The sequence below is a fragment of the Cygnus olor genome, chromosome 19 (genome assembly GCF_009769625.2).
Source record: "Cygnus olor isolate bCygOlo1 chromosome 19, bCygOlo1.pri.v2, whole genome shotgun sequence".
Lineage (NCBI taxonomy): Eukaryota > Metazoa > Chordata > Aves > Anseriformes > Anatidae > Cygnus > Cygnus olor.
Window position 1 is genome coordinate 3,545,962 of NC_049187.1, and position 21,305 is coordinate 3,567,266.

The 21,305-nt window shown below is 46.9% G+C and overlaps 1 protein-coding gene across 3 annotated transcripts in view; it reads left to right on the top strand.

The window, feature by feature from the left end:
- Positions 1-21,305, top strand: part of PAPPA (pappalysin 1) — a 235,384-nt gene that overhangs the window by 196,305 nt on the left and 17,774 nt on the right. For all 3 annotated transcript variants that reach the window (XM_040531640.1, XM_040531638.1, XM_040531639.1), the window contains exons 15-20: positions 419-602; positions 3,488-3,698; positions 4,283-4,454; positions 7,864-8,011; positions 10,648-10,757; positions 17,639-17,710. In XM_040531640.1, coding sequence (XP_040387574.1) covers positions 419-602; positions 3,488-3,698; positions 4,283-4,454; positions 7,864-8,011; positions 10,648-10,757; positions 17,639-17,710 — 897 coding nt within the window. The remainder of the gene's footprint in view (positions 1-418; positions 603-3,487; positions 3,699-4,282; positions 4,455-7,863; positions 8,012-10,647; positions 10,758-17,638; positions 17,711-21,305) is intronic.

A 21,305-nucleotide genomic window follows, 5' to 3' on the forward strand; every position in this document is an offset into this window, starting at 1 on the left:
TGGGGGCTGCTTGGGGTGACCATGTCATGCCGAAGGTGGTGAGGATCACGGATGGCTGTCAGCTCCAAACGGCTCAGGCTTGCACGTGCCTCTCCGGTCACGGGGCAGAGCAGTAGGCTCCGTGGCTCGTCCCAGGAGGCGATGCAGACAAAAGTTCAGATTATTTGTAGTGCTTTTAACATTGAAGCACTCTGATCCCTCACCCCGCTGGTGGCAGAAATACATACTGGTTCTCTGACATTGTTTCTTGTGTGGCCTCAGTGTTTTTAGTAGCTGCTGTCCACATAATGATGGTGGTCATCAGGTTTCATTTTTCTTGACTTGTGAGACACAAAAATAATGGTTGTTACTAGGCTTTAAGCAGTTTTGATCTCTCCTTTGCTGGCTGTGGTGGCTGTAGTCTTGTGTCTAATTCCAGATGGAGTCCAGCGTCACCATGACTTGCACAGATGGGAAGTGGAACAAGCAGGTGACCTGCGAGCCTGTGGACTGTGGTGTCCCAGACCAGTATCATGTCTACCCAGCCACCTTCAACTGCAGCGAGGGGACCACCTTTGGCAAGAAATGCTCCTTCACTTGCCGACCTCCTGCTCTTCTGAAAGGTATCAAGGGGTGTCTGTGCAGCGAGCTGGGGATAGCTGCATGGCTAACAGACTGCTGCGAGTAATACATGTTACTATTGCTGTTGTTTTAGAATTATTCATGATATTTTAACTATGAAGAATTATGAGAGTCTAGGGAAGGTTTATTTATATTAGAAGCTAAGTTCCTTTGCATCTCTCTTATTACCTTCCTCTGACCTTTGCTTGATCATGGCTGGCTAGGCAGGAATGATATTGAATATTACTTCCATACAACCAAAACATGGAAAAGTCGTGGGGATAAATCATATTGAACTCTTTCATCTTTTCCTATGCCTTCTCTGTTTTCTGTGCCTGTCTCCCTTCCATGCCTCCTCCATGTATTTGGGAAGGTGGGAGAAGACTGGACAGTCCCATGTCTCAGTCACACAGTCTCCCATCATGGCTTTTCCTAATCCATCCATCACCTCTCCCCTTTTCCACACTCATCTTGCTCTACCTCTGACCTTTCTCTTCCTTCCTGTTTAGGAGTCCCTACAAGTTTTATTTCTTGAAAATAACATGCTCTGCTGCATTCTTTCCTTTTCTCCTCCATCTTCTTCCCTGCTACTTTTCTGGTAGCATCCCCATCATCTTCTCAGCACCATCCACTCTTTTGCTTACTGTCACATAACCCTTTTTAATCTGGTCCTCAGGAAGCACAAAAGATATCATAGTTAATTTGAGGGAACATTAGAGCCAAATTAATCTGTCACCTCACACTGGAGTAATCTTAACAGCTGTTGTTGACTCAGGTACAATTGCTGTATAAACTCATTTTCTATATGTGGTATCGCCTCTCCTGCTAGAATTCACAGCAAATCTCAGAAGAGGCATGTGAAGTATTCCACATTTCAGTGAAAGGATATGTTGATTACTTCATATATAACCAAATTGCTCAATTCTTTTAACTCAGACTTGGGAGGGTAACCACAAGTAGCCAACCCACAGTGAAAGCTAAGGCTGTTCAAAGGGGAGATTTTTATCAAAGAATTCCCTTTTTCTGTTTATACACTCAGAGGGTCATCTTCAACAGGGAGGCTGTTTTTCATTGGAAACAGCTGGATTTTTTTATTTTATTTTATTTCATTGAGAGGGGAGTGAAAATAATTATCATAGAATCATAGAATGGTTTGGTTTGGAAGGGACCTTAAAGGTCATCTAATTCCAACCCCCCTGCCATGGACAGGGACACCTTCCACTAGATTAACTGATGCTAATCAACTTGGAGGAATGTAAAATTACCCCAAGCAGATGAATGGCAATTTTCATGCAGAGCATCAGAGGGTAAAACAAGCCATGACCAAGAAGAGCTTCAGCTGGTGATGCTGGCAGGGGTAGCTGGAAAGCTAATAACTAGCACAAAGTCAGGGGTGCAGCTCATTTGTTTAGCATCACTTCACTTTTGTCCAGACATTCTGTGAGTTGTAAGCTAAAGACACCGTTTGGTGTATGCCATTGGTGATGACTAATAGATATTGCCACTAAACTTCTGGAAAATGTGTTCAGATGACTCATGCCTAATTCAATCACTGACGTCATGACAGCCACTGTTGGTAATGTCACAGCTTATCACATTGCAGTGGCAGTATGATATCACCACGGCTGGTCTGCAGAGCTGCTGCATGAGTCAGAGCAGAGGAGCATGCTGGTGCTCTAGAAGAAGAGCTCCCTTCTGCACAAAATACCTCTGCAATCATCTGCAACTGGGGAGGGGAGGGAGAAAGCCAGTACTGATTTAATGAAGCTTCTCTTATCTTTGTGGATAGGGCAGGAGGGCTCCTCTACATACCTTCCTGAGCCCTCCAGAGCCTTTTGTTTTCATCTTCTTCGAATTTCAGCATCAATGTCCCAGCTCTCTTCCTTCTCTCTCAAAGAGGTGGAATTGCTCTAGGGCTAGCAGTTTGTCGGTATTATTTTGGATAACACTGAAGTTGGCTGACTGCTGAAAATATGCCTTGTGGGTTGAGAGGAGTTCCTGCAGCAATGCTCAAGGATTTCAATAGAGTATTAGGGATTTTTGAAGGGTTAGTGGCTCATAGCGGTGTTTTGTTTCTTAGGAAAAGCTTATTCCTTTTTAACATACAGTATAAAATATCAAAGAATACAAAATACACTGAGAGTAGGCTACTTTTAGCTTACCCTTCTGAAGTCAACTAGGTCATAGCAGAGGCAAATAGATCTATTGTACCTTTTACCTTTGAGGTGCTGGTCAAGAAAGCTTCCTAAGGAAAATGAGTCTCTAATGAGTATTATGAATCATATTTATCACAGTAGTCCCCACGGACTGAGAGTCCCCAGCTGATAACGTCTCCTCATTGTGTTGGAGTAGTGACTCTAATATTAACAGATGCTGCTCTAAAAGGCTCAAAATTGAAGTAAGAAGGGGAGATTCAGGGAAGGGATGTAACACAGAAGCAGTATGAAGAATGGAACGGTACCAAACACTCTGTCTTAACATGGATATCTCCATGGCTTCAGAGAGGAGGACGTTGATGTATGAAGCAAGCTTTCTTTCAGAGAAGAACAAAATAAGGAACAGAATTAAAAACAAAAACAAAACACACACACGCACACAAAATGCAAATCTAGTGAGATTTCACCTATGCTATAGCATTTCCTGAAATAAACACTGTCTGCCTATTGTCTCCTGAAAAAAAAAAAAAAGAAAAAGAAAAAAAAAGAGTCCTTGATGATTTAACACCATCATCTAGAAAGAGAAAATATACAGGACATACACAGTTAAATTTGTCAAGCCAGCTGAGGTGGTTGTTGATATATTATGGGTGTAATGACACTTGTGAAAAAAAAACACCACCACAACAACCAGTCCTGCTGAATGTTATGTTGCTCACTGTCCTTCTCAGGAAACAACAGCAACTTGACCTGCATGGAGGATGGGCTGTGGTCCTTTCCAGAAGCCCTGTGTGAGCTGATGTGTCGAGCACCCTCCATCGTCCCTAATGCAGATCTCCAGACTACTCGTTGCCGGGAAGATAAGCACAAAGTGGGCTCATTTTGCAAGTACAAATGCAAACCAGGTTACCATGTCCCTGGATCCTCCAGAAAAGCAAGGAAGTACGTACAATAGTAATGCCACGCAGCCAGCATGATTCAGAAAGCCATGGGTTAAAAAGATTTTAGGAAAGGGATGGGCTGTTTATAACAGAGAATACCACTGAATGCTGCCTTCATGCAGATAGCTGTGCATATCAAGGGGATATAGGCACCTAACTCCCCTAGGCTTCTTTGAAAATCGTAGCCAGTGTTCAAAAAACAGACCTTACCTTAGAAATAGCCTTTGATATCCAGCCTGGGGAGTCCCCTTTGAAACTCTGCGGGAAAGGGTTAGTGCTGTCATATACTTCTGACTCTGCACAAACCCACTTCAAACCAACCACAGCCCACAAGCCTGGGAAGTGGTGTTTTGGGAAGACATGTCCAAGGTCGAAAGAGTTGAGTTTAGGCTGGATAGCTGAATGTTAGCTTTGCAAATAATCGTTATTTTTTCTCGGAGACCTCATGACGCAGATTCACAACTTGTTCCCCAAGTGTTAAAAGCTCAAGCACACCCATCCCCTGCAACCTGCTAGCAGAGCTCAGAGGCTCTTGGCTGACTAAGCCGCTCACTAAATGGTCTTGTTTTTTTTCCGCACGGAAAGGCGAGCCTTTAAGATCCAGTGCACACAAGATGGCACGTGGCTGCCAGGCGCTTGCGTGCCCGTTACCTGCGACCCTCCACCATCCAAGTTTCACGGGCTCTACCAGTGCTCCAATGGCTTCCAGTTCAACAGCGAGTGCAGGATCAAGTGTGAAGATGATGACAATCAGTCGGTGAGTCTCTTATCCAGACCATCTCAGCCCATAAAGGTGTGTTTTTATCTTATGTTCCCTAAGGACTTTGATCTTGGAGGGACCAAGTGCCATAACTCCCTTGAGCTCTTGTGAGACCAGAAACAGAGAGATGGAGAAGGGAAGTACGTAATTAAAGTACAAAAAGAGAGAGACTTCGAAGAGCCTGGAAATATCATTTTTATGACTATAGTAATGGTATTAACTATTACCCATAGAGGACTAGCAATGAGTGACTTACTGTTTTCTAGACAAGTAAGTAGCTGAATAATCTGTGTCAGTGGCTCTCTGATCTAGGTAGGCATTATCAAATGTGGTTTCTGCTCTTATATTAGTACAGGAGGAAATAAAGAGTAATGAATGAAAGGAGGATATGAGTTACATGCACTCATCCTGTTTGTTCTTTCTGTTTTACCTTGGTTTTCTCTCCATTTCTTTTTCCCTTTGTCACCATGTGTATGCCATAGATAATTTATAGGGATTATCACTGTTCAAGTGAACTGTCTGTAAACTTCCATGGTTTTTGTGGCTGCAAAGGTGTGACAAGGCATCAGAGGTCAAATCCTTATCCAGCATAAATCAGCGTGTTGCCTTTGACTTTGTAGGAGCTGTGTTCACTGATACAAGAAGGTCTGGTCTTTTCTTTAATATCATGTTTGAAATGTTTAGTTTACCTCACCAGAGGTAATTATAGTTTGTGAGATGAGTAACTTCTCCCAGAAGTGCTACTGCTTAATACGTTTGGGAAGAGAAAGTGGGGATGTGGAAGCTGCTGTTACTATACACACTGCAGAGAACAGAGCACTCTGTCAAAGGTCTTTTAATATTAGTCCTATTTCTGAGGACACCTGAAAAAGGGATCAGACCTTCCATAGTGCCAGTGATCGGAAAAACACCTCTAATACCTGCTCCAAATGTTAAAATCCACAACTACAGAAGAAACAGCACTGAGGTTTCTGAGACTGGAAAACTGCGCTTGCTGCCCCGTTCCCTGCAAAGTTGTCCTGCCCACTTCATGGAGATGGGAGGTAGAGCCTGGGGTTTTGTATCAGAGCACCTGAAGATCTGTTTTTATAAGGTTTATGTGAAGTTTCAAGACTTGTGAAATGCACACATGGGTGCAGTTTGGGTGGGAAGCTCTGGGATATGGCATCTGTGGCTTTGTGCACTTGGTCAAACCGACTGCACCATCAGTGCCAGTGCAGTGAAACTGGGGCCACGAGGGACAACAGGTATGAGAGCTTTACGTTTGCTTTTAAAGGAGCTGGATGTGAAGAGAGGCAGGCAGTGAAGTCAGGGTTACAGCAATAATTAAGTAAGCTGTGGAAAGTGAGATATACAGCTACGTCTCTATTCTTTGAAAGGAAGATTATAGTGACTTTTCAGCTGTGAAAGCACCTTGAGCAAAGAAGCAGGTAACATCCTGAGAAAGGGATTTGCAGAGAAAGGTATTTCCAGATATCCCAGAAAATAGACAGAAAAAGAGGGAGAACTCCTGGCACAAGGCAGAACCACTTGAGAGGTGTTAATTATTTAAGGATTAAACCCCACTAAGTCTCTCTCAGCTATATAAGGTGATAATGCACGTTGCATCCAAGCAAGAAACCCAGCAGGGATTTTCACAAGAGATTTTTCAGGTCAGGGAATGATGGACAGGATGTTACTATAGCAATGGATATCCTGGGATCTCTGAGTACATTGCAGAAACTACACAATAGTACCCTCAAACACAGCCAACTCTGGCAACATAAATCAGGTTTCATGGCTCACCTTTAGAACTCTGGCATGCAAATTGCAATGGAAGTGCACCACACTTGCTAAAACAGCAAATTGTGCTCAATTATCACTTAGCAATCTCTTCCTGAATTTGTCACCATGCTGAAAGATCATTACTCAGCTCTGCATATGGCATCTCTTAATCACCAGGTTATTTAAGCAGGTGCCTCCCCCAATACCCAGAGCAGGGCCTTCCATTTCTGAATATTGCACACAAATTGTGTAAACGGTCAGATCTAAATTAATCAGTCTCTGCAAAACTGGCCCTTAGCTGAGTCACCAAACTGGATCACACCCTGAGTCCATCTGGTCCATTACCCTTTCATATGATTTTCTTATTAATCCTGGCAATGGCCAGATGTCTAAAGAAGGGGATGCAGGTCCCACACAGTATGACAATAAGACCACTTTGTATCTCACTAAATATTATGTTCATCAACAAAGCTGAGCAAAAAAAGGCATTAAGATATCAAATGTAACACTAACACCGAAGGCACTGCAATTGTGCATACCTGCACCGGGGCCTTGTGCAGATCCCTCTGCAACAAGGGGTGTGGGACCTAGGGAAGAGCTCCCAAGACTCAAGCATCCCTGCTGGGATTGGGATCCCAGCATAGACAGCACACTGAAACATCCCCAAAGATATCCAGCACAGTCTCCCAGAGCAGGGTGGGTAGGTTGCAGGCAACATGCCTGGTATGTGTAATGGGCAAGGAGAAGCAGAGATCCTGTCTGCTTCTCCCACTGAGCAGGGTCACCGTGGGAGGCTTGGAGCCGAGCCACCCCAGGCATCCTCCTGTTGATTGTCCCACATCACCCCATGGCAGTTAGGCTTGCAGATCCTGCCGAACAGCTTGTGCAGAAATCTCCAATGCCATGTGGATAGATCTGACAAAAGATTGCTTGTGCACTCCTTTGTTGTTTCTAAAGGGCATGATATTTCCCATTGGACTTTGGTATTCATTCTTCAGTATTGTACAGAGGATCTTTGCTATAAGAGAAATGTCATATTCCATTCCTTGCCCATTCACACACCAGAGGATTTTTTTTCTCCTTTCCACCTGCCTCTGTGCATATCTGCCTCAGCCTGTTCATTTGCTGTCATTCAAGGCAGCCAAGCTCTAAAAAGCATGTTCTGCCCTGCTGAGCATCCCTGCTCATGTCCCGCTTCCCTTCCTCCTTCAGCTGGCCATCGGGGATTCTTTCTTTTCTGAGACAAAGATGATGCAACTAGTTACAAAATGGAAGAGGGAAAGGGTTGTCTGCAGTCAACACGGACCTCTCAACAAGAAGAAAGAGGGCAAATGGGGTGAATGCACCTTTACTGCAGCTAGAGTGTGTCCTTTTTAAGGTAGAGACCATGCAAGGGCCTTGTACAGACATCACATTGCACAGAAGAGGAATGTGTGTGCATGTGGCACAGGCTTCCTTTTATTTATTACTTAGAAGAAAACCCCTCCTTGCCCACCAGGGCTGGCAGTCCCAACCGGGGCCTGTCCCAGCTCCAGAACTTGGCTCCCACTTTGGCTCTGCCCGATTTTCCCTTCTCAGCCTGTTTGGTGTCCTTGCTCTTGTTTTTGTGACCATCCTCGCTATCTCCTTCTCTTGTTCCCAGGGCCGTGGAAGCAACGTGATTCATTGCCGGAAGGATGGCACCTGGAGCGGCTCCTTTCATCTCTGCAGGGAAATGCAGGGCCAGTGCGCCCTGCCCACGCAGCTCAACAGCCACCTGAAGCTGCAGTGCTCCAGCGGCTACGGCATAGGTCTGTGAGCAACAGCCCTGGCCACCTGCCACGGGGGAGGCAGCTCGGCAGGGAGCAGTGAAGGGAATGAGGAAGAGGATGAGATTGAGAGGGAGGAAGGAAGGAGTCTGCAGTCCTCAAAGTCACCTTCTCCTATGGATCCCTTTACTTGAGTGAGAGGCTGCTATGGGTAGATTTATAGGGAACTGCTTTTAGGAAGGATGATGCTCTAGAGTCTAGTAGGCACATAACTTGCTGACTGCCTGCTCCTTCTGGCATTTCTAGTTTCATCATGTCCCTTCTCAGCCAGCTGGTTTTAAGGGGCAGCCAGCAAGCCAGACTGCACCAAAGATACATCCAGCCCTAAAATAAGGGGAGATCTTGCACCTCAGCTTGCTCTTACAATTTTGTAATGTCCCCCTCCTTCAATCCCGCATACACACGCACACCTCAGATGCCAAAAGGCAGGACGCTGGCAGGGAAGCACAGCAGCAGGATCATTCACATCACTCCAGAAAGAATGTAAGACCAGCTGAGCATCCCCTTTGGTATGACAGTTGTTTAGGAGCTTGTTTAAGGATGTTTTGCCCTTCCACCTGGGGTGTCTGGTCACTTTGCAGGGAGTGTTGAGCTTTGGGGTGCTTTCTGAGCTCAGCTTCCCTTTGTGTCACCCAGACATACTTTCCATACTGCAAATACACAAAATTGTATTTTCAGCCCCCATTTTTAAAGTATCCCTGCTGCATGGGTTGCAATGGGAGCTGCACAGGCTGTAGCCCCACCAGACCCCTTCCTGCAGCCCCCCACCAGGCCCCCCACCCCCGTCTGCCCCTTTGAACTTGGAGAAATTTCCTCGTTTTGCGGCTCCCTCATATCGCAGCCATGCGAGGGACCACGAGCCGCCTTGTGTTCCCTCCCTGGGGAGGAGAACACAACCTGGATGAGATCACTGCTCTGTAACGATGCCAATTACAGATCATATATCAAAACAATTCCGACCTGCTCCTCGCTGTAAGTGTAAATAGTGCGGCAGAGCGCGGGAGAGCGAGCAGCAAGCAGGCTGCGGCGACTCTTAATGTGGCAAGGCGTTTTACCCTTGAGATGAGGTTACCTGCCTGAGCTGGGCAGGGCTTTACAAGGGGAGAAATTCAGATTTCTGGCCTGGAGAGGGGAGCCCTGGGGCTGGGAGCAGGAGGGCCTGCAGCTGCCTGGGCAGTGGGCTCCTGCCTTCCCTCCATCCTCTCCCAGCCCTACCAGCTTGGCCGGAGGTCCCATGTCCAGATGCAGGGTCTGGTGGATCTGATCCTGGGACAAGACCACACAGCTGTCCTGGAGGCAGTGGGATCATGGGCTGGATCCTCCCGCAGAGCATGAGGAACAGCTAGCAGAGGGCACAGCGGCCGTTGGCTCTTATCCTCAGCAGATGGAGACATACCACACACTTTGTTAGGCTCACCCAGCACCACCTTTCGGGATCAGGTTGTTGGGGTTTTCTTCTCTTCTTGGTGTTTTCGGGAGCCTGATCGATGGCCTTCCGAGAAGGCGTGCTCCTTCCACTCGCTCGCAGTAGGTCTTCAGGCACTTGTCCAGGGGGTCCGTGGAGCCACTACCGCATGCACTAGAGAAGCAAAACAAAGACCAGGCACTCCCCGAGCCTCCCTGGCCAAGCAGGGTCTGCTTTGCTCCCACTGACTCCTCCACGTGGGAGGACACGAGAAGGCAGAAGCAGGTGCGGAAAATAATAGCATCCAGTCGTGGTCACTGTGAATCCCACACACCTTCGGTAATTTCTCAGACACCTAATCTGCCCTTCCAGGCTGAGGTGTGTGTTGAGCCAAAGGTTCAGCTCTCCAAACCAGCACAGAGATTAATTCCTCCCCAAGCGCTGATTGGAGTGCAGAAATCCTAATGACATGTTTGCAGCAGCTGTGCCATTCAAGAGTGATTTTCCAGGGGGGAAATGGTAATGGTCCTACACACTAGGGCTTACGGTTGTGTCACCACAGGGCTCTGGGATATTGCCGCAGAGTATCGCAGCATGTTTTAATAAAGAAAGGACACGATTCCCACCGGGCATGACAGTTAATCAGAGAAAAAACAGGTTTATGTGTGAACAAAGCCATCATTACCTCTCTGCGTACTTCTTATCAACTATGGGACTTAGGTGATAGCTCGCCTGCAGTATCATTAGGCTTGGCCACCACCTGAAAGATTATTATTGAAGGTCTGTAAATTTGCTAGATCAAGCGGGAGGATTATGTCATGTCATAGGTGAGATGAGTTTGGCAGCCTTAGCTTAATCAGTCCCGTTGCTTGAAAGAGCAGTCGAAATGGAAAAACTTCCACATTTTCTTGGTGAGCTGAAAGAACAAAACCTGACCCCCCTCCTGGAGTTAATAGCCAGAGAAATACCTAGATATGCAACTCATATAAAAAGACCCTGGAATATCTGCCCACCCCCCCAGTCTCCTGCTGAGAGGCAGGGTTGTACTCAGCATTTCATGTGTGGCTCGAAGATATGTGATAGTTATGGTTGACTGCTAATTGCAATTTAGGAAAAATGAGCCCTAATCCTGTCCTTCAGCTGGAAGAATGCTGAGAGGGTAAGAAGCTGCTTGCTTGGTGCTGTACCTTTATCCCCTCTATTTTGTGTGCAGGCGCGGAGTGTACCACCTCGTGTCTGGATCACAGTCATGAGCCCATCCTCCTGCGTGTGAACGAGACTGTGCAAGACATCCAACACTGGATGAACCCTCAAAGAGTGAAGGTCAGTGCCTGACAATTTTACTAACTAATCCCTTGCTGTGTGTTTGCATGCAGTGAGCAGTGTTACCTGTGGTTCATCCAGTGAGGAGAGTTTATGGGGAAAGCTCTTCTGCCCTTTAGAAAAGAACTCCTGTTTTTTGTTGTGTCTTTGTGTGCTGTTCTAGCAATGTGGTGCCTTTTTCTCCAAGTTGTTTTCTTTCTGTGCTTTCCCAGTGAAAATCTGTTCAAGGTAGAGGCCCCAGTTCACTGTGCTCAGATCCACCTAGCACCTCCAAGGGTCTGATGTGGGAATGTGATTCATTACACAGGAAAATGTGATGGAAAATGAGAGAACAGGCACTGGCCAGATCCTATTCTCTTCCTCCTCTTTAGTACAGGTCAGGTGGCAGGGCTGGATTTTTCGACGCTGCTTTAAGATGACAAAAGAAGCTGATACAGAGGATATTTCGTTTCCTGAAGCAGCAGAGCTGGCTGGGTCCTCCCCCCGCCCATTTGCCTGCATGCAAGAGCTGCCTGCTCAGCACAGCCCCTTCCAGAGGTCACCACTTCTTCCTCCTGACCTGCAAAGGCACAGGCAGCTTGCGACGTGCTGTCCCGTGCGCCCTCCAGCACACGGCAGTGCCATCTGCCCCTGTGGGGACACTCAGGCCCACACACAATACCTTGCACACACACTCAGCCACGCACACGCATGCTACTGGCAGCAAATAGCTGCTTGTTTCCTGTCTCCACTGGGATACCAGTGGGAGACACCCACCGCTTTCTGAAAACCCTCATGCGTCTACATAAACATGCCCTCCTGATCTGAAATGCCTGCAAACAGGCGCTTGTGCACATGCAGGGGTTCTGCAGGTGTAGGCGCCTACCTGGGTGTGCTCAGGTGCATATCAGAAGGTGCTGGCCCATCCATCACATGCCACCAGAGTGCAGGTTGCTGGTAGTGCTTGAGCAAATACCGTCTGCCTTTATGTAGTTGGCCCTAGCTTTGCTGCAGCCTGTGCTTTGCACACTCGAGCTAGATTTAGTAAGAGAGCAGGCAGCTAGCACAGCCCCAGTATATACGGAGCAGCTTTGGCAATCTATTTGCTTCTCCACATGCCTAAATGTATACCCAGGGCTTGGGATTTTTTCAGTCCGGCTTTGGCTGTGGGTAGTGAGCTGCTCTGAAAATCTCCACCACTTTATATTTCCCTATTTCATACGGGGCCATACGGAGCAATAGACTAAATCCTGGAAAGGGATGAGGAACATAAGTCCAGAGAATACAACAAGCTCACAGTGTCCGTCCCAGCTTCCCACTCACTCCAGACGCTGAGATTATATTACTGCCTAAGCCTGGGCTTTGCCAAGTTTCTGGCATGAAACATAAAGAAAACCCCTATCTCTGCATTAGGGGCGATTTCTCACTGGCCCTTTCCCGAGTGCTAGACTTTTAAGTGGTTTTGTAATTCTTGGTGAAATAAAGTGACAGCTTCCCTCCAGTTCTCTGCTGTGCTCCTTCGTTTATTGATGCGGGTGTGCAGAGGGAGCTGTAACGAGTTTTATACCTGCAGGTCTCTGGAGGGCTCATTAGGCAGCAGGGAAAACACAGAGTAGTAAAGGGGGAGATGAGGGGAGTGAGGGATGGAGGCAAAATCAGTTTCCAAGAGTACAGTGGTAAATAAGACCTTGTTTGCCCTGATGGTGAGGACCTTGCAGGAGCTTTATCTGTGAGTAGATACAAGTTTGACCCACAAATGCTTTGTAGGTGAGATTTGGGCCAGAAAACTTGCAATGGGAGATGGAGGAGAGCCTTTTGGGGCCCGCAGAGAATGGCTCTGTTCTCTGTCTCCTTGGTACCCAGAGCTGTGTCCTCCGAGACAGGGCCCGGCTGGGTTGTGTAGGGTTTTCTGCTTGTCAAGCAGCGGCTGTGCACGCACCGGGCTAAAAGGCAGACCTGCAGGGCAGGCGGCTGGTGGGGCGATGCTAAGACATGCCGGAGGGGATTTTTTTGGAAGCTGTAAGACATCCGTCACGTTCCGCTCTCCAGATAAGAGGATGTCACCCACGGGGAGCCGTGCCTCGCAGGGAGCCCACGCTGGGGGAAAAGCTGCTGCCAGTGGAGACCCTGGGGAGATGGGGACTGGGATGCCTTAGGGGAAGGTCCCCATGGCAATATGCTGTGTATCATTAATAATAAGTGTCTCTATTTACGTTCACTGACAGCTCGCTGTTGTGCCATATGAGCAAAGCGACCAGCTGGTTGCATTTACATGCAATCTTTGTTGATCTTGAAGTACTTGAATAATACAAAGGAAACACTTTTAGTTACTTAACTTCAGGCACAAATAATGTACAAATCAGTGCAATATGAGCAGTAGATAAAGGCAGAACCTATCTGTGGGGCCTATATTTGAGAGGACAGGCACAGATGAAACAGGGAGAGCCGGCAAGAAAAAAATATATTTGTGTGTGACTGCTCAAGCAACAGCTGTTGTGGAAGCAAAGTGGGAAGAGGGAACCATCCCTCCTCTGGGAGTTGTTTAGAGCAGAGTTGTGCAAATCACTTGATTTTTCGGTTCGCTGGAAGTTCTGTCAAATTAAAAAAAAAATGTTTTCTGCTAACCAAAGTGATTTTTTTGTTGCTGTGATTTTTGGTGAACCAAAAAATTGGAGAAAAACCATGTTGGTTTGAACATCATATTTAATTTCCAAGCATTTTTAATCTTTTTGTTTAATAAATGAAATAAACTTAGAAATTAAGTGTCCTCTCAAAGGAACAACAACAACAGCAGATACTTTGTTTAGAAAAGTGTCATAATATTAATGTGTTTTTTCAGAATTGGTTGAGACTGAGTTGCTTTGCTTGGTCTGAAACAGATTGCTGAAATCAGGGCAAATTTGCAGTGTCTTCCAAATCAACATGTTCAGCAGGAACAAAAAGCCACCTGAAATCTTTTGTGTGTCTGTTGTGCTGTGGCAGGCCATGTTCGGAGCAATCATTGCTCTGCCCATGATTTCCCATTTTCCGCATGCGTGCAAGGGGCAGTGAGCTGCTGAAGACACCTATAGATAGAGCTGCCAAGACTGACTATAAGGCAGTGGAGAGAAAAAAGTGAAATGGCTCGGAAGGACAGCTTGACAGCTCTTTCCCAGTGACTGCCGACACCTAATTTCCTAGGTTGTCTGAGTTTGGGTCCTTGCCTTTGTGTCAAATGCTTTGCAGGCACGTGCATGCCTGGGTAGCCTCAAAAGGGTCTGCGTGCCCTGGCTGTGCCTACCAGCGGGGCTGACAGGGGATGCTGCCCCACTGCTGGTGATGTTTTCCCCTATGCCTTGCACCCAAACACTGCAAGTCCTGGGATTTTGGATATCCTGAAGACATCAAGGGGAATTCTCCTTAAATACCGTGAGCAACCAGAATCTGTCCCTCTTCCTTTAGGCTTTGCAGCTTTCCTCCTTTCTTCCCCTCAACTCTTCCTGCGAGTTTTGGGCTCATTTTGCAGGCAGAGAAACTGAGTCACGGCACAGCAAGGTGATTTATGGCAGTGTGGGGACCGAGTGCTCAGGAACACAGGGGCTCCTGTCCTGTGTGGAGCTACAGGAGGCCACAGCCACCAAGATCCACGTCTCCCCTCCCTTGTCAGCAGCGTCTGGTCCTCTCACCGCCCTGACGTTCAGCTCATGGTTAATTGCCGCGTTCATTTAGTGCCTGAGGAGAGAGTTAGCCGAGGCCAGTCCCCATGCTCCAGCCCCGGGGGACACATGGCCCATCTAAGGTGGAGGAGAGCTCTCCAAGGCCTCTCCTGGGGAAACCTAATCCCTCCGCAGCCCGCAAATGGTTGACATCATTGTGTCAGTCCCACAATGGAGAGGGAAGCGCCATGACCGGAGGCACTAGGTCTTCCCTCACAAGGAGAAAATGACAGCTTGATTTGCTTTCTTGGCTCTTTGTTACCTACTGTGGGAGCATCCCAGCTTCCTCTCCCTTCGCGGCAGATGGAGTCACAGCCACCAAACTGCAGCTGGAGCTGAATGGCGTTTATGGGATGGGGACAGGAGCACAGGCAAGGCACCACGGCCGAGCAGGAGGGCAGCTGTGCTGCAGAAGCCGATGTGTGAGGGCAGCCGGGGGCCATGAGGCCTGCACATGTCGCTGCAGAGGCCTGGCCGTGTGTGGAGGGATAGGGCTCACGTGCTGTCGCGGAGGGAGAGGCCCCAAGGGCTTCCACCAACACATGTCAGAGGTGGTCCTGCCATCCTCTTTTTGCACCTTTCGGTGGCCTTCTCTTCTGTGCGTGCTGACGCCATTAAATCCTGGTCATGTTAACAGGCTCCTGGCTCAGCGCTGCCTACACCCCTCTTTGCTTTTTATTCATTGATTTATCTCTTATCTCATTGCTCAACGCAGCACCCTCCTGCACCTTTGTGTCTGTTAGCACTGCAAGAGGCAGAAGTGATGCCCAGCAACCTGAATCCTCCCCAATTTCTCAATTTTCCAGCCCTCTACCCACTCCCCCTTTCCTGCCCTGCCACACCACACACAGCACAGCAGCAGCCTGAGGGTACAAACAGGCCTTGTGCTGTGAATTCAGGTTTGGAAACTCAGCAAGGGGAGTGGGGACTGTGATCAAGGCCCATTCCCCAGCATACTCTGCTTCCAGCTCCATGAAATTTAGCAGGATTGAACCTAGCTGGAGTAGCTCTAATAGTCTCTGCTAGGAAAGAATCATCCGAGGAGAAGGCGAAGTAACTGGGACTAAGCCATTGGGCCACATTCCCGCGCAGGTCTGTCCAGTTGAACCCTTTTGGCAGACACTGACTCTCGCAGAGAGGGGAAGAGATGAGTGGTGATTGTGGTGAAATGCTCTGGTTATCTGCTGGGACCTGAAACCTTTCCCAGGAGCTGTGTGAGTGTCCCACTGACCCAGTGATTAATCTCATGCAAGGTCAACTGGCTGTCCTACACTGTAGCCTGGGGCTGCACGCCCTTTCGCTGGAAGCCGTCCAGCCAAAGGCTGTTTTAGCCACTGGGACTTAAGACGACCTCAAGGCAGAGCAGAGATCTGTGCTCCGAGGAGAGCACCGTCCTAGCAGAGGCGTCACCTTCCTTCTGCTCCTCTAAGCAGGGGAAGGACAAAATGCAGTAGCTGCTGGGTTTTTGATGCTGGGAGGGTCAGGGAAATAGTGCATCTTCTCTGAGGGATTGAGCTCACTTGGAAACCTCCTTTCATAAGAGCCTGTTTCGGAGCTATTTGACTCCTTTTGTTAGCTCCAAATGCTCATAAACATCCACGTGGTTCAAGAGGTTTTCTAGATATTGATGCTTCTTACCAGGGGAATGTGAGATGCCCATTGGAAGTGCACTTTTCCTCCTTATTGGCTGGCCTCACATACGGGAGGCAAATGCCTGAGTTTTTCTACTTTGGTTTAAGACTTCAGTTCAAAGGCTCCTGAACTGCTTCCTTTCCTCTCCCCCCTCCCAATCTGTTGACTGGCCTTGTTTATTTTGAAACCTAGAAAAGTTTCCTTTCTTTTCCCTCTGAAGTGCAATAAACAGAAGGGGGGGGGGGGGGGGTGGGGGGGGGGGGACGGGCGGGAATCTCACCATTTGTGGCAGGCAACAGCCTGGAAATCTCCAGCTGTCTGTCAGGAGCGCGCTGGGGGAGCACCACGGGGCCCCCGCACCTTGCAGCCTCCCTCCTAGGGGACAAGCAGCATCCCCCCTTGCCCGGCCGCTTCTGCACTCACACAGACAGGCCCTGTTGTGAGGCAGGTGGGGCAAGCTGGGCTTGACTAATAGTGGAAAATCCGAGAGCATCGGAAAGATAAACAACCCCAGTCAGATAGTATAAAAGTCCTTTTGCTAGCACACGCCAGGTAAGCCTCAAATGACAGAAACTGTGAAAACATGCTGAGGTTCCCCTGCAGATGGATTAAATTAGACCTCAAATAAACAGGGGAAGGGATGGCTTTTGCGTCAGGTCTTCCCAAATGTTAATTCCTTACTTCCCCATGCCTCCATCCAACCCCAGCCCCTGCCCTTTGACGAGTACCCGCATTTTCATCTTGCCCATTGTAGTGTTTCGTCCGCGGAAGATAACCCAAAAAGGAACATTGTCATGATGAAGGGATGGGAGTCCCATCGCCTAGATGTCCATGGTATTGGACGTCCATCTCCACTGACTGGCCAAACCTTTCATCCACTCTTAAAATCTAAGTTACCATGTCTGCAGGCAGACAATGACTGCCCTTGGTGTGTCTTTGAGTAGGCAGGTATCTCATTTTTCTCCAAAACCAGGCACTCCAACTTTTTTCTTACAGAAAATCTATAAACATAGTCAGTACAGAAATTATTATAAAGCTCATAGAGTGTAACAGATCATGCTGTCCTTTCTGGGGGTTATTTTGAAGGTGTGTAGTGGGATGTGCTTCTATTTAAGATCTAAAGGATGGTGCGAAAATGTATCTGAAAGTCCACCTTTATCTGTTTACATCTTCAAGAAGTACAGATATGGGTAGTGAAACAGAGCAATGCTTTGCAGCACCAAAGAAATCCCTAAATGAATTCCTAAAATGACTCCTCCCTACCCAAGAGCTGGACAGTGGACCTGTGCCTTTGCCTTTCTCTGCCTTGTTCCCCCACCATAAGTAAAATATTGGACATGACATTTTAGGAAAACCTTAAATATTATTTTACTCTCAAATGTTCTGTTATTGCAAATGTCAAGTCCAACACTTCTTGTAAATACCTGGAGGAGAGCCAGGTCCTGAGAACACAAGAGGTGTTAGGAACTGAACTTCATTGGTTAGGTACAGGAGAGCCATAGGAACAAGCACGCTGACTTTCTGTACACTGATTTCTTTGTCTTAACTTGATTTTTTTTTCCTTCTCTCCTCCAGAGCGTTGTCTGCACGGCGGGACTCAAGTGGTACCCTCACCCTTCCCTGATTCATTGTGTCAAAGGCTGTGAGGTGAGCTTTTGCGTTAGTTCAGATGGTCCCTGCTAGCTCTTCTAAGTGTTATGGTAGCAGTCACTGCAGTCATGTGGGCTGGAAATATTTTTCAAGTGGGGCAGACAGACGTTTGCCTTGACCATCCTGTCAATTAAACTGAGATCTCCTGCACTAGTTCTGACACTCTGTGTTGAAACTGGTGATTTTCCTAGAACTGATGACTGGGTGAGGTGACTCTTGCAGAAGCTGAAAGATCAAGTGGCTTAAGAAAATTGGTAGACCTTCAGAAATTCCCAGGATTTGGGACTTTCTGGGAAGTTGCAAAAAGCTTTTACTTGTTTTCCACATCTTACTAAAGAACCAATGCTTTCTAAGGCAAGCTAGACTTCAGGCTTTGATGTGGAGATAAACTTTAAAAATGCCAGAGGAAAAAATGATGCCACTTGGTGGACAACACAGTGAGCAAATCATGCATCCTTCCACCAAGTGCCTCTATGTGAACAAGAAAAAAAAAATCCGAAAAATGTAGCTGCATTTTCAGCAATGATATATTTTTACAGTCTTACTTCTTATATGCAATAACCAATTACTTTGGAGAATGATGTTTCTGTTGGCAGCAATCTTTGTGAAGTCAGAAGTCTTAAGATGTTGCCAGTGGTTAGGCGGGGCTGGAGCACCTTTCTCTGGGTCGTGGCATTCATGGTTTTCATCATGCCAGGACCTGAGTGCTTCACCCACCTAAAGAAGTCAATCCTTGGGGCACCTCTGTAAGGCTGGGAAGCGTCTTACCCGTTTTCCAAGTGGGAAAACTCATGGGCAGGGGCATTGGTTGCATGGACATGCTCTGGAAGAGCTGCGTCTTGAACCCAGATCTGCCTTCATGCAGCACCAACTGCACTCTCGCACTCAGTAACCCAGTTTTACAAGCGCACTGAAGTTATTTGCCCACAGTGGTGGAACCTGGCACAGAACTCCTAAATCTGACACAAAACACTAGACCACATTGCTGTATGGCATGATTTGTCTTGAAGTGAAAGACAGGTTTCCTTCGCATACAAATGGTGGGCCCAAGAGGGTAATAACTCTCCAACAATGTAATAGTTTCTGTCTAGTTGCTCCCTAAATGAAAAGCATTCTGCTGTCAGTGCTTTGAATGTCATAAGCCATCTCACGCATTACATTCATGCAGGCTGGCTGGGCGCCCCTATTCTCCAAAGAGAGCTAAAATAACATCCAGCGACCATTAAGAAATGCCATTCAGGTACTGATGCACCATTGGGTATCCATTCTCCTGCTGTTTAAGGGTAGTTGTTACTGAGGCAAACTTTGCAATGATGTAATAATTTACCAGAAGCCATTATTACTGACATGCTTTTTCTCAGCATTTTCCTTCCTTCCATCATTGTTAATTGCCAGATCCCTCTGCATCAATAGACACTTCCTTCTTTTCATCATTCATTCAGCAGTGTCACTGCATTGCAATCTATCATCTTGGAAGGCTTTGCCTAGACAATTGATAATGGCCTCTAGCATCATTTTTAGAGCATGATGCTTCCAGGATCCAAGAATGGGCCAGAGCTTGTTCTCTGGCATTAAGATTTCAGAAGAAATGCCGTCTTCACCAAGGCTTTTTCATGATTATGGAAACAGGGAATAATATGCCAGTAGGTCAATGATACTGGGCTAGTAAGCTGATACAATTCCTAATGTATTAATTTCCTTAGCATTAGGGAGGGTTCCCTGAATAGAAGGCTGCAAGCGGGGTGTTATTTTGCTCTTGGCAATCAAAGTGGTAACCCAGACTGCTGCAATGTGATTTTTTGTCGCTCCCTAGTGGCAGGAATAGAGGTTTATGAGTCAGCCACGTACTTCTAGGCAGCTAACTTAGGTGTTTTATTGGAAAACTAGTGCCCCTGGGCTACCTATATAGTTAGTGGAGAAAACAAGGCTCCTCCAAAAATGTAGGAGCACTGAGATATGCATGATACTACAGACCCCACCCTTGACAGCCAGGCCTCCAGGGCCTCCCAAATGAGGATTTGGGTACCAAATTGTAATAGATGTTATTTGTCCCATTGTTTTCCTCCAAAGGATGGACTTGCCTACTCTGTACCAGTGTGAACAAATGGCAAATTCTTCCATAAATTCCTCAGTACTTTTCCAGTGTTCATAGGTGTTGGTTACAGGTATAAGCATGGAAAATTAAAGTAAAACTTTTCTCAACAAACAGGCATGGCCAGGCAATACAAGGGAAACATGGAGAAGCCTATTGAAATGTCTTGGGAGGTTGAGCAAAGTTCACCTTCTTGAATATGACCAGGTTGGCAAAAAAATCTCTCTCCATCTGTTTATAAATCATTCCCTTGTAACTCATGGTATATTAATTAAATCGGAAGGGCCTTTACAAGTTAAAGGCTTTGTCTATATAAATGAGTCAATCTGTGGAAGTCAGTGGAGTTAAGCCAGTTTGCAGGGATAGGGCTCTCACCCTGTAATTCTGATTTCCTTGTTGGCATTTGTTGAATTTGCTTGTAACAAAACAAGTGACACTCAATTGGTTGGTTGCTTCCTGGTAGTCCTGCTCTGGTACAATGTTGCCATTATTGCCTGGACTTCCTATACCCTCATAGAGATCCTTAAACTTGCAAAACAGCAGCAGTAAAAGCTTGCATCTGCACCACTCCACAGAGTCCATTTCAACACAGATGAGTGTGGCCATGGCTCTTTCTGGGGAGAACATGGCGAACTCTCACTGCTGGTTCCTCAGGTGTCTATCATCAGGAAATCTCTGGTACTGCAATTGCTGCAAAATCCTCCCAGGAACCCTCCACAAGCCTCCCCAGCCGCTCTGTGAAGATGACTTCTTATAGGAAAGTCCCTCGTGTGTTTTTCTCAGTGCAGAACAAATGAATTTTCCAAAGAGCAAATAAAATGGGAATGGCCCCGTGAGCCTGTGAGTGAAAGAAGTATTACAGAGATATGACTGTGCTCTCTGCTCAGCATCCATTTTTCCAAACTTTCAGAGCTGCTTAGGTTTCTCATAGATGGCATGGTGGTTTTTTAGCATCAGGCACAGATTTGACTTCCGAGGAAGTCTCTTGAGGACTCCAACAGGTAATGAAGATCCAGACTTCAAACCTTTTCTTCAAAATCATGATTATTATGCAGGGCCTGTGCAGTGTGTTACCTGGTGATCACGTTGCACAGACTAGTGACCACATTTTCTTTTTCAAGGTGATTTATGAATTTTACTTAATATCTCTCCTCAACGGCCCTCTGAATAATTGCCATTATCCCAGCTCTAAACTTGGAGTGGAGGGACATTACATGTCATGGCCAAGGTCACACACAGTAAGTGCTAGGTAGAGGATGAGGGCATGTAGTCCCTGTGCCCAGCTCGGATCGCTTCCATTTCTCTTGAGATATGTTTTGTACCCTCCTTGCTGACACTTGTTGCATAGTTAGGAGAACTGTGGTTGAAAGTACAACTATTAAAAGCAAGCCAGTTTTGTTGCTATACATAACCTTCTTCTTTTCCCACATAGTTTCAGAAGGTTAGCTTAAAATTATCAAAAGGTGACACAATTTTAGATGCCTTGATGCTGTTCTATGG